The sequence below is a fragment of the Corylus avellana genome, chromosome 3, assembly GCF_965113065.1.
Source record: "Corylus avellana chromosome 3, dhCorAvel1.hap1.2, whole genome shotgun sequence".
NCBI classification, from domain to species: Eukaryota; Viridiplantae; Streptophyta; class Magnoliopsida; order Fagales; family Betulaceae; genus Corylus; species Corylus avellana.
In genome coordinates this window covers 9162410-9175456 of record NC_142492.1, presented here as the reverse complement: position 1 = coordinate 9175456, position 13047 = coordinate 9162410, and the positions used below count along the sequence as shown (strand labels likewise).

Genomic DNA, 13047 nt, shown 5'->3' with positions numbered 1-13047 from the left:
CAGTGAAAAGATGGACAAGATGACGATGGAACATTTCTTCTTGATCAGTACTATTACTCTATGGTCTTCTGTGATTTATTTGAATATTAGTCATCTATTTACTCCGATTTTGATGAATATATTGTGATGGGTTGTTATTGGAGAATAAGATCCTCATTTTTCTCCCTTTTAAGTCAAATTAAGAAAAAAAATCATTTATAGTTTAGACTGTCTAACGACAAACAAACAGTGGCAGAGGAATTTATTATAGTAAGAGAGGAACTAAAATAATAAAATGTAATGATAATTTTTTTTTTCCCTTCTCTTTATATATTATGTTTTTAGGGAAAATTACAGTTTATCCTCAAAGTTGATAGCGTTTTTCAATTCGAACACCAAAGTTTCAATTTTTGCAATCCACTCCCACAAAGTTCCAATTTTTTTTTTTTTTTTTTTTTTTTTTTTTTCAATTCAACCAATATTATCCTAAAATTCTCATATTTCCCCTAATTTTTTATTTTATTTTATTTTTATTTTTTATGAAAAATAAATAAATTAGGGGCTGCAAAAATGGCCAGATGGCCAAAGGAGCCACTCCGATTTTTTTTTAAATTTTTTATAAAAAAATAAAAATTAGGGGGATTATGAGAAGTTTTGCATACAATTAGTCAAATTGCAAAAATTTGAAACTTTGGGGGGTGGATTGCAAAAATTAAAATTTTGGTGTTCGAATTGAAAAACACTGTCAACTTTGGAGGGGTAAACTGTAATTTTCTCATGTTTTTATTATGTATAAAAGTATGATAAACACAATTCAAACTATAAATTATAACACAAAATGTATATAATAAACATTATATTTATATGTATCATATATACTTCATAAGTATATGCTATATTAATTGATATACCAATAAGTTAACATGTAGGCACAAATAAAAAAAATAAACAAAAATATAAATACAAAATGTTTAGAATTGCTAGTCTGCTAGCTAATGATCATATATTGCCTTCGATTTTTGTTGGGTTTTTGTTTTCGTTTTTTTCTTTCTAATTATGCTTTGATTCTTGCTAATACTAATAAAGTGAAAGAGTCAAGGTAATAGACGGGAAGAGAGCTTTCAGCATAGCAGCAAGTGAAGAAAGAAAAAAAATTTGGTGTGCTTGGAGATAATAGATTATACGGTGGTGGCAGGACCGACTAGACCACTGGGCGAGCGAGGCACTAGCTTAGGGCCCCTGACATATTAAGGCCCCCAAAAAAAATTTAGTAAGGCCAAAAAAATAAAAATTAAGGACCAAAAAAAATTGTCATCAAAATTTAAGGCCTCTAACCATAAATATAAGTGATTTAAAAGGCCTCAATTTCATAAGGCCAAGGCAAAAACAATTCAGAAAAAATAAAAAAATAAAAAATCTGCAAAAGCAATCGGCACAAGGCCTAGACTCCATAGACTATAGAGTGATAATGATGGCAAGATCAGAAAAAATCTAAAAAAAACAAAAAAAAAAAAAGCCACCTACAAAATTTGCATATGTAACGGCCAAATGGTTGTCGATCAGTTGAGATTTGAGGGGTTGTCGGTTAAGATCATCAATGTCACAATAAATATTAAATGAATTAGTTATATTATCAATTGTAAAAATAATATTAAAAATTTTGAATATAAAAACTAAATCAGTAATTTTATATTCTAAAAAGTGAGAAGAAAAATTTTTAAATAAAAATATAACAATATTATTATTTTGTTTTTAACTTAAAAAAAATAAAATAAGGCCCCATTTTAAAGTTTCGCCTAAAGTCCCAAAATTCATTGAGCCGGCCCTAGGTAGTGGTAGTCTCATGTCATCCTCTTGTTTATCTTAGTTTTGGGGCTATGTTGAATACTTGAATTAGTTGAAGACCAGCCCAAATTTGAGGACATCTCTTATTTTTTAAGGGGTTGGGATGGTTGTGCTTAATTTTTGCAGAAACTAGAGTCCTATTAGAAGGGGGTTTGGGCTTAAAAAATAATCAGATTAAAAAAAAAAATACAAAATGTTTAGTAGGAGCGGGAGTCACCATCTTGCAACCCTTATATATATATATATATATAGAAATGCTTGGTTTCATTAAAAAGTCTATCTTTTAGCCATTTTAATCCTAGGTGGCATGGTCAATTTTTCATAAATCTATTAATTTATTGTTTAAAATCTATTAATTTTAAAATGGACTATACCACCTAGGATTAAAATGGCCAAAAGATGAACTTTTTAATGAAGCCAAGCATTTCTCATATATATATATATATATATATATATATATGGGATTATCTATAAAATAAAATAAGCGTACCAACTATGGAGATTTAGAGAAAAAAAAAAATAGAGAGGAAGTTGTAGAACTGATGCGTGGCCGAAACCGGTGTCATTGGGATGGCGGCGTGTGCAACACACAACGCGCTTGGGTGGTCCATGAGTGCACAATCGCCAGTGGAGAACGGCGAACAATGCATCAAAGGGCGAATTTGAAGGACAATCAGCACGTAAGTGGAGAGAAGCTAGGTTGTGAAAACGCAACAAATCTAAGCTCTAATTTGCAAACAAAAGAAGAAAAAAGAAAAGAAATAAAGAAATGAGGAGAGCAAAGAGGGGGAAAAGGGTAGAGGGCCAGGACGCTGAGCTAGCTCCTCCCTCCTCACTTGGCAAACATATGTGATGCTTAAAGCTTAAGGGCGGAGGGAAACACACAAAGAGAGAGGGTGAAGCTCTTTAAAAAATTTCTTGAAAGAGAGAATTTGTTTAATACAACCATGTAAATTTTGATGTTATGTGTAACTAATATATTTTATACTATTCTATTTTGGTTCTTTGCGAATAAAAAAATTAATTTAAAATAATAATATTCTAACAGTCCTCCTTGTGTATGAGATCAAACTCTTCCTTAATTAGTGAGGCCAAACGCTAACTATGATATCATATTAAACTTAAACTTATAAAAAATAATTAATTTAGACATTTAATTTATATTCTAACATGAACTACAATTCATTATTCTATTCTTTTAGACGAAGGATCCTAATACTTACATATAGGAATAACGCATCTCGTAGCTTCTCTCTTTCTAATGCAAGTTCCACTAGAACACGAGGAAATCTTTAACATCATATTTCCTAAAAAAATAGTAATTTCTTGTTGTGATTAATTAGGATCTATTTGCCGCCGACACTGATACAACTTCAGTCACACTGGAATGGCAATGGCAGAGCTACTCCATAACCTAAAGGCTCTGTCAAAAGCAAAACTAGAGTTGGAGGAAGTAATTGGCAAAGGAAACTCAGTCTGAGGAGTTGGATATTGCTAGTTTACCTTACTTACAAGCAACAGTCGAAGAAACAAAGCAGATATAGAAATCAACGGCTATGTTATTCCAAAGGTAGGTAACTTTGTATACGTACCCACCCGTTCCGAGAAAAAATCAAATCTGTGCAAAGGGTCCTCTAGACAGTTCAGATAAAAGTTCAGCTTTGGCAGAAGAGATATATCCAAAGAATTGTTTGCACACGTGGGATAAACCAAGTTGAATCATCCTTAAAAAATGACAACTCGTCCTAATCAAATGTAATAATACATCTCCACGCTGTCTTCAAAATATTTGTTTCTTAAAATATGAGGAAGGTCTACCATAACATCAACTTCGTTGCACAACACATGGCCTCAGCTCCTCTCCAAAGCTTGCGCAACACATTTCCATTTTTCCTTCTTTTATTATTTGTTTCCTTTAGAGCTTTAATTAAGCTCCCTTGAAAATTGTGTCCCATCTTTTGCTTATGGTAAGAAAGCATGTATTTCCACGTCTCAAAATGTAGTATAATGGTTTCTATTCGCTACTTCGCTCGGGCGACGTGCCATCTTTTTCGCTGGAGCAGATCGAGTTTTGCTTCTTATCTGTAAAGGAAGAAGAGTAAGTCTTATTTTTTGCCTTTGCTTTGTTCTTTCCTCTTTGAGATTTAGAGTTGAGAGAGAGATGGATTTGTTGAGTTGTGTAATTGGTCTTTGCCTCACTTGGATCTTTCTCAAAACTTTCCATATAATTCCTAGAAGCAAAGAAAATCACAAAAAGCTTCCACCAGGTCCAAAACCTTTTCCAGTAATAGGAAACCTCTTAGAACTCGGTGATAAACCCCACAGGTCCCTAACCAAGCTTGCCAGGGCTCATGGTCCCATAATGACCCTAAAACTTGGCCGAGTAACCACAATTGTCATCTCTTCAGCAAACATGGCCAAACAAATTCTTCCAACACATGATCAACTCTTATCGAACCGAACCATCCCGGATGCAATCCGAGCCCACGAACACGACGAGTTCGGCTTGCCATGGATCCCCATTTCGAGCCGATGGAGGAACCTTCGCAAAATATGCAACGGCAAACTATTCTCCAACGCGGCACTTGACGCCAACCAAGATATCCGGCACAAGAAAGTGCAAGAGCTTCTCGCCGAAACTCGTCAAAGCAGCCTAACTGGTGAGGCAATAGATATTGGTAGAGCAGCTTTCAAGACTACGCTTAATATCTTATCAAACACCATTCTTTCGGTTGATTTGGCCGACCCGAATTCTGACACGGCTAAAAAGTTCAAAGAGATCGTGTGGAATATCATGAAAGATATAGGGAAACCCAACTTAGCAGATTATTTTCCTGTGCTTAAGAAGCTCGACCCCCAAGGGATAAGGCAGCGCATGACAGTTAACGGTGGAAAGCTGATAGACCTCTTTGACCGCATGATTAGCGAACGCTTGCAGTTGAGAAAAGTGTCTGGTTCTATCCCGAACAGGGATATATTAGATACCCTTCTCAACGTGATTGAAGAAAACAATGAAAAGATGGACAAGACGACGATGGAACATTTCTTCTTGGTCAGTATTATTTCTCTTTGTTCTTAATTATGTGATTTATTCGAATATTAGTCATTTGTTTACTTTGATTTTGATGAATATGTTGTGATGGATTGTTAATGGGGAATAAGATCCTCCCTGGCCTTTTCACCCATCTAAGTCAAATTAAGAAGAATTATTTCATAGTTTAGACTCAAGCTCCAAGTGGCGGAGGAATTTAATATATATAATAAGGACGAAACTAAAATAATAAAATATAATGATATATATATTTTTTTTCATTCTCTTTTTATATTATGTTTTTATTATATATATATATATATATATATATATATAGAAAGAAGTGTTACGCATCTCAAGTTTTATTCTTAAAAGTTGGTTCCCAAATGATGAATCAACATCTCATGAAATTTATTATTTTGAAAAATGTGTAACCAACTCATTAGATAGTGACACATCATTTGGAAACTAACTTTTAAAAATAAAATTTGAAATGTTTAGCATTTCTCATATATATATATATATATATATATATATATATAAACATGTAGGCACTAGTAAAAAGAACAAAAATACAAATACAAAATGTTTCAAATTGCCAGTCTGCCGGCTAATGCATAATCATTGCCTCCAATTCTTCTTGTTGTTTTTTGTTTTTGTTTTTTTTTTTTTTATTATTATTAATTTTTGTTTTTTTTTTTTCTAAGCTTTTGATTCTAAAATAAAATTTGAAATGTTTAGCATTTCTCATATATATATATATATATATATATATATATATATAAACATGTAGGCACTAGTAAAAAGAACAAAAATACAAATACAAAATGTTTCAAATTGCCAGTCTGCCGGCTAATGCATAATCATTGCCTCCAATTCTTCTTGTTGTTTTTTGTTTTTGTTTTTTTTTTTTTTATTATTATTAATTTTTGTTTTTTTTTTTTCTAAGCTTTTGATTCTAAAATAAAATTTGAAATGTTTAGCATTTCTCATATATATATATATATATATATATATATAAACATGTAGGCACTAGTAAAAAGAACAAAAATACAAATACAAAATGTTTCAAATTGCCAGTCTGCCGGCTAATGCATAATCATTGCCTCCAATTCTTCTTGTTGTTTTTTGTTTTTGTTTTTTTTTTTTTTTATTATTATTAATTTTTGTTTTTTTTTTTTCTAAGCTTTTGATTCTAGATAACACTAATAAAGTGAAAGAGTTAAGGTAATAGAAGGGAAGAGGGCTCTCAGCAAGTGAAGAAAGAAAAAAAGCTCTGAATCGTGTCATGCTTTAATTTATCCTAGTTTGTAGGCTATGTTCAATACTTGAATTAGTTGAAGACCAGCCCAAATTTGAGCCCATCTCTTATTTTTTAAGGGGTTGAGATGGTTGTGCTTAATTTTTTCAGAAGCTAGTCTTTTTTTTTTTTCCTAATCAAATCGGGGAAGAGTTACACGTGATCAAAATACTGAATAGGGGTGGGCTCCCCTATAATAAACTCAAACACAAAAATTAACAATGTAGGAAATTGGCCAAATAATTAGCAGGTCTTACTATAGAAGGGGCTTTGTGCTTAAAAAATACTTAGAATTTTTTTTTTTTTTTAAAAAAAAAAAGGGGAAATGTGTTGTAGGAGTGGGCGCTCCCACCTGCCACCTATGTGATTCTCCATACATAAAATGAGGGAACAAACTATGGAGATTAAGAGAAAAAAAAATAGAGAGGAAGCTGTAGAGCTAGCTGACGCATGGCCGAAATCGATGACATTGGGATGACGAAGCGTGCAACACAACACGCTTGGGTGGCACATGAGTGCACACGCACCAATGGAGACCGGCAAACGATGTGTCAAAGGGCGGAGATGAAGTACGGTAGGTGGATAGAAAGTTGTGAAAATGCAACAGATCTAAGCTTTAAGTTGCAAACAAAACAAGAAGAAAAAAGAAAATAAATTATAAGGGAACTTCACTTTGAACTTCTGAATTACTACCCCTTTTTTACATAGTCCCCAAACCTCAAAACCTCTCATTTTCGACCTCCTCAACTTTTAATTTAGTCAATAGCTTAGTTTTTTTTTTTTTTTAAAAAAAAAAAAAAAAAAAAGCAAAAAAGAAAAGGTAAAAAGACTCGTTGGTCAGCAGACCCACGGCTAGGTCTGGCCGAGACCCACCGTACATGGCGGTCACAACCAAACCCGTGTGGGTCTAGCATGACCCATGGGTCTCCCGGCCAGAGAACCTTTTTTATTTTTTTATTTATTTTTTAATTTGAAATTAAGAGTAAATTTGGAATTTTATAAAAAAGTTATGGATATAAACGTCATTGTCTCACTTTTAACGTTTAAAATCTGACGAAGATATTCAAAATGATAGAAATTGAAAGTTCTTAGGTCCAAAGTGAAAGGTTTTGAAGTTTTTTTTAGGGGGGGAGAGCATGTCAAAATGAAGGGTAATTCAGGAGTCTAAAGTTAATTTCCCCAAATTATAAAGATATGATGAAAGAAAAGATGAGGAAAGCGATAGAGGGCTAGGAGGTTGAGCTCCTCCCTCCTCCTCAGTTGGCACAACCATGTAGATTTGATGTTCTCTGTAATTAAAATATTTCATTCTATATATATATATATATATTTTTGGTTCTTTGCGAATAAAAAAAATTAAACTTTCATAATAGTATTCAACTAGTCCTCATCATGTATGGGATCAAATTCTTTCTTACTTAGTGATCGAGGCCAAACACTAGTTATAATAATATGTTAAATCACAAATCCCAAAAGCGGGTAGAAAATAATTAATTTAAACATTTAATTTACATTCTAAGATGAACTACAATTTATTATTCTCTTCTTTCTAAGGGGGGATCACCACACTTCCATATAGGAATTACACATATCCTAGCTTCAATCTTTCTAATGCAGGTTCCACGAGAATTAGTACTTGAGGAAATCTTTAACATCATATTTCAAAAAAAAAAAAAATTAGTAATAATTTCTTGTTGTTATTAATTAGGATCTATTTGTCGCTGGCACTGATACAACTTCAGCCACACTGGAATGGGCAATAGCAGAGCTACTCCACAACCCAAAGGTTCTGTCAAAAGCAAAAATAGAGTTAGAGGAAGTAATTGGCAAAGGAAACCCAGTTGAGGAGTCAGATATTGCATGTTTACCTTACTTACAAGCAATAGTCAAAGAAACATTCCGGCTGCACCCTGCAACTCCTTTGTTACTTCCTAGGAAAGCTAAAGCAGATGTAGAAATCAACGGCGATATTATTCCTAAGGGCGCACAAGTTCTAGTGAATGCATGGGCTATAGGCCGGGACCCGAACTTATGGGAGAACGCAAATTCATTTATGCCAGAGAGGTTCTTGGGGTCGGAAATTGATGTTAAAGGTCGTAACTTTGAGATTATACCTTTCGGTAGTGGAAGGAGAATATGTCCTGGTTTGGCATTGGCAATACGAATGTTGCAGTTGATGTTGGGTTCTCTTATCCACACCTTTGATTGGAAGCTTGAAGATGGGATTAAATGTGAAGACATGAACATGGAAGAAAAGTTTGGGATAACTTTACAGATTGCTCATCCTTTGAGAGTTGTCCCTATTCTGGTTTAAAATAGGCTGAAGAATTCACTTGATGGCCATTCTAGTATTTGATGTCATTTTACTTCCATAAATAATTTTGTTTGCAGTGAATAACAGATATATATAGCTTGTCATGCATTTTGATGATAGCATGGAACTAATCATTCAATTTTATTACAAAAATAGGCTTGAAATTGCTTACAAGCCTAAATACGGTTTATCACGTCAAGTAAGACTAAGAGTTTGTAACTCCTATTTTTTTATTGTATTAGTAGTCTTAACTCTAGGACTTTTGATTTAGCCAAGATAGCCTTAGAAAAATATTTTTCCAGAGCATAAGGTATATAGTTAGTAAACTATTAATTAGTTAATGTCGAGAACATAGGCGTTTGAAAGCATCAAACACTGAGTTTGGAATATGCTACACGTACAATTGGAAAGTAAAATTGTTTCTCTCACAAGTAGAAAATGAGATATCATTAATTGAAAGTAGTGGTTCAAGTAATTTCCATATACAATATGAGTGTTTTTCAACTGCCGACCATTTTATTTAATGAAATTAATTCGATGACACATACATTTTTGTGGGGCACCAAGAAAAAAATTTCATTGGATGAGCGCTTTGAGAAAATGGGATTTTCTAAGGGTAAGGGAGGTATCATCGTTAGAGATTTAGAATGTTTTATCAATGCACTACTGGCAAAGGAAAGACAAGATTTGAGACGAGGAGAATGATCAAAATGAACAGAGGAGGGGATGGCGTGGAAAATGATATGGAATCTAATGGTGCCGAATGTAATTAAAATGATATGGATTTGAGGATTGGTGTTCGTTTTGTCTTTACCCTTTTTTTGTCCTTTATGGATGGTGATCACTTCGTATAGGTACAAGGATCTTTTCTAGACGGTTGGAATAAGACTTGAGCTTTGCCGACAAAAGATAGATATATATACATTATTCCAACTTGAATCAGAATCATGCTTAAAAAAATGACAACTTGCCCTAATCAAATGTAATAATTGAAGATATCCATACATATGATGTCTTGAAAATGATTTTTTTCTTAAAATATTAGGAAAGTTAACCATATAAACATGATCAACTTCGTTTCGCAACACATGGCCTCCACTCCAAAGATTGGAAGCACATGCATATCCATTTTTCCTTCTTATATTATTTGTTTCCCTGGAGCTTTAATTCAAGTTCCTTGAAAATTGGGTCCCATATTTTGCTTTATTGTAAGAAAGCATCTATTCCCTACTCGCTCGAGCTATGTGCCATCGTTTTCGCTGGTGCAGATCGAGTTTTGCTTCTTATTTGTAAAGGAAAAAGATCGTTGACTTTTTTGTTTTGTTTTGCCTTTGCTTCTTTCTTTCCTCTTTGAGATTTAGAGTTGAGAGAGAGATGGATTTGTTGAGTTGTGTAATTGGTCTTTGCCTCACTTGGATCTTTCTGAAAACCTTCCATATAATTCCTAGAAGCAAAGAAAATCACAAAAAGCTTCCACCTGGTCCAAAACCTTTTCCAGTAATAGGAAACCTCTTAGAACTCGGTGATAAACCCCACAAGTCCCTAACCATGCTTGCCAAGGCTCATGGCCCCATAATGACCCTAAAACTAGGCCGAGTAACCACAATTGTCATCTCTTCAGCAAACATGGCCAAAGAAATTCTTCAAACACATGACCAAATCTTGTCGAACCGAACCGTCCCGGATGCAGTCCGAGCCCACAAACACGACGAGTTCGGCTTGCCATGGATCTCCGTATCGGGCCGATGGAGGAACCTTCGCAAAATATGCAACGGCAAACTATTCTCCAACGCGGCACTTGACGCCAACCAAGATATCCGGCGCAAGAAAGTGCAAGAGCTCCTCGCCGAAACTCGTCAAAGCAGCCTAACCGGTGAGGCAATAGATATTGGCAGAGCGGCTTTCAAGACTACGCTTAATATGTTATCAAACACAATTCTTTCGACGGACTTGGCCGACCCGAATTCTGACACGGCTAGAAAGTTCAAGGAGATCGTATGGAATATCATGAAAGAGATAGGAAAACCCAACTTGGCAGATTATTTTCCTGTGCTTAAGAAGATCGATCCCCAAGGAATAAGGCAGCGCATGACAGTAAACGTTGGAAAAATGATAGACATCTTTGCCGACATGATTAGCGAACGGTTGCAGATAAGAAAAGTGTCTGGTTCTATCCCGAACAGGGATATGTTAGATACCCTTCTCAACATGAGTGAAGAAAACAGTGAAAAGATGGACAAGACGACGATGGAACATTTCTTCTTGGTCAGTATTATTACTCTCTGTTCCTCTGTGATTTATTTGAATATTAGTCATCTATTTACTTTGATTTTGATGAATATATTATGATAGATTGTTACTGGGGAATAAGATCCTCATTTTTCTCCCTTTTAAGTCAAGTTAAGAAGAATTATTTTATAGTTTAGACTCTAACAACAAACAAACAGTGGCACAGGAATTTATTATAGTAAGAGGGGAACTAAAATAATAAAATGTAATGATAGTTTTTTTTTTTTTTTGTTCTCTTTATATAAATGTATATAATAAACATTATATTTATATGTATCATACTTCATAAATATATGCTATATTAATTGATATACCAATAAGTTAACATGTAGGCACTAGTACACAAAAATAAACAAAAATATAAATACCAAATGTTTAAAATTGCTAGTCTGATAGGAAGCTAATTAATGATCATATATATATATATATAATGAGGGTACCAAGTACCAACTATGGAGATTTAGAAAAAAAAAATAGAGAGGAAGTTGTAGAGCTGATCCGTGGCCAAAACCAGTGTCATTGGGATGGCGGCACGTGCAACACAATGCGCTTGGATGGCACATGAGTGCACACTCTCCAGTGGAGAACGACCAACGATGAGTCAAAAGGCGGAGATGAAGGACGGTCAGCACGTACGTGGAGAGAAGGTTGTGAAAACGCTACAAATCTAAATGAGGAGAGAAAAAAGAAAACAAATAAAGAAATGAGGAGAGAAATGAGGAGAGAAAAGAGGAGGAAAATGATAGAGGGCCAAGAGGCTGAGCTCCTCCCTCCTCCTCAGTTGGCATTCATATATATGAGATGCTTAAAGGTTAAAGGCGGAAGGAAAACTCAAAAAGAGAGAGGGTGAAGCTCTTTAAAAAATTATTGAAAGAGAGAATTTATTTAATAAAACCATATAAATTTTAATGTTATATGTAATTAATATATTTTATTCCATTATATTTTGGTTCTTTGCCAATAAAAAAATTAATTTTAAATAATAATATTATAACAGTCCCCCTCACGTATGAGATCAAACTCTTCCTTAATTAGTGAGGCTAAACACTGACTATGATATCATGCTAAATCACAAATTTCAAAAGTGTAAACTGATATAAAAAAATTAAATAAAACATTTAATTTATATTATAATAAGAACTACAATTCATTATTCTCTTCTTTCTAATGAAGGATCACCACGCTTACATATAGGAATTACGCGTCTCCTAGCTTCTTTCTTTCTAATGCAAGTTCCACTAGAACTTGAGAAAATCTTTAACATTATATTTCCTCTAAAAAAAAAAAAAAAATTATTGTTGTGGTTAATTAGGATCTATTTGCCGCCGGCACTGATACAACTTCAGCCACACTGGAATGGGCAATGGCAGAGCTACTCCACAACCCAGAGGCTTTGTCAAAAGCAAAAATAGAGTTGGAAGAAGTAATTGGCAAAGGAAACTCAGTCGAGGAGTCGGATCTTGCTCGTTTACCTTACTTACATGCAATAGTCAAGGAAACATTTCGGATGCACCCGGCAACTCCTTTGTTACTTCCTAGGAAAGCTGAAGCAGATGTAGAAATCAATGACTATATTATTCCAAAGGGTGCACAAGTTCTAGTGAATGCATGGGCTATAGGCCGAGACCCGAACTTATGGGAGAACGCAAATTCATTTATGCCGGATAGGTTCTTGGGGTCAGAAATTGATGTTAAAGGTCGTAACTTTGAGATTATACCTTTTGGTAGTGGAAGGAGAATCTGTCCTGGTTTGGCATTGGCAATACGAATGTTGCAACTGATGTTGGGTTCTCTTATCCACACATTTGATTGGAAGCTTGAAGATGGGGTTACAGCTGAAAATATGAACATGGAAGAAAAGTTTGGCATAACTTTACAGATTGCTCATCCTTTGAGAGCTGTCCCTATTCCGGTTTAAAATAGGTTGAAGAATTCAGCCATTGTAGTACATTTGATGTCATTTTACTTCCATAAATAAATTTGTTCAAAGTGAATAACAAAGATATATAGCTTGTCATGTTGATGATAGCCTGGAACTAATCATTCAATTTTATTACAAAAATTGGCTAGAAAATTGCTTACAAGCCTGCATATGGTTTATCACGTCAAGTAGGAATCCAATTCTTACACAACGTTAACTAAGTTTGGAACTCTTTCTTCTTCTTCTTCTTTTTTTTTTTTTTTTTTAATTTATTTATTTATTTTATTGTATTAATAGTCTTAACTCTGCGGACTTTTGATTTAGCCAAGATAGCCTTAGAAAAATATTTTTCCAGCATCTTTATACAC

General features: G+C 34.1%; 2 protein-coding genes across 2 annotated transcripts; both read left to right on the top strand.

The window, feature by feature from the left end:
• Window positions 1-3979: 3979 nt before the first annotated feature.
• On the top strand, window positions 3980-8469 carry LOC132176058 (geraniol 8-hydroxylase-like). The gene is made up of 2 exons (XM_088514665.1): window positions 3980-4876; window positions 7864-8469. The coding sequence occupies exons 1-2, from the start codon at window positions 3986-3988 to the stop codon at window positions 8467-8469; spliced, it is 1497 nt and encodes a 498-aa protein (XP_088370791.1). The 5' UTR covers window positions 3980-3985.
• A 1368-nt stretch (window positions 8470-9837) lies between these two features.
• Window positions 9838-12761, top strand: LOC132176329 (geraniol 8-hydroxylase-like). Its single transcript, XM_059588505.2, has 2 exons — window positions 9838-10734; window positions 12071-12761. Exons 1-2 carry the CDS (start codon window positions 9844-9846, stop codon window positions 12674-12676), a joined length of 1497 nt encoding a protein of 498 aa, XP_059444488.2. The 5' UTR covers window positions 9838-9843; the 3' UTR covers window positions 12677-12761.
• The last annotated feature ends 286 nt before the right edge of the window (window positions 12762-13047 follow it).

Coding starts and splice junctions, on each gene's coding strand:
- LOC132176329 (XM_059588505.2), top strand. CDS start 9,844: ATGGATTTGTTGAGTTGTGTAATTGGTCTTTGCCTCACTTGGATCTTT. Junction 10,735..12,070: donor CGATGGAACATTTCTTCTTG/GTCAGTATTATT, acceptor GTGGTTAATTAG/GATCTATTTGCCGCCGGCAC.
- LOC132176058 (XM_088514665.1), top strand. CDS start 3,986: ATGGATTTGTTGAGTTGTGTAATTGGTCTTTGCCTCACTTGGATCTTT. Junction 4,877..7,863: donor CGATGGAACATTTCTTCTTG/GTCAGTATTATT, acceptor GTTATTAATTAG/GATCTATTTGTCGCTGGCAC.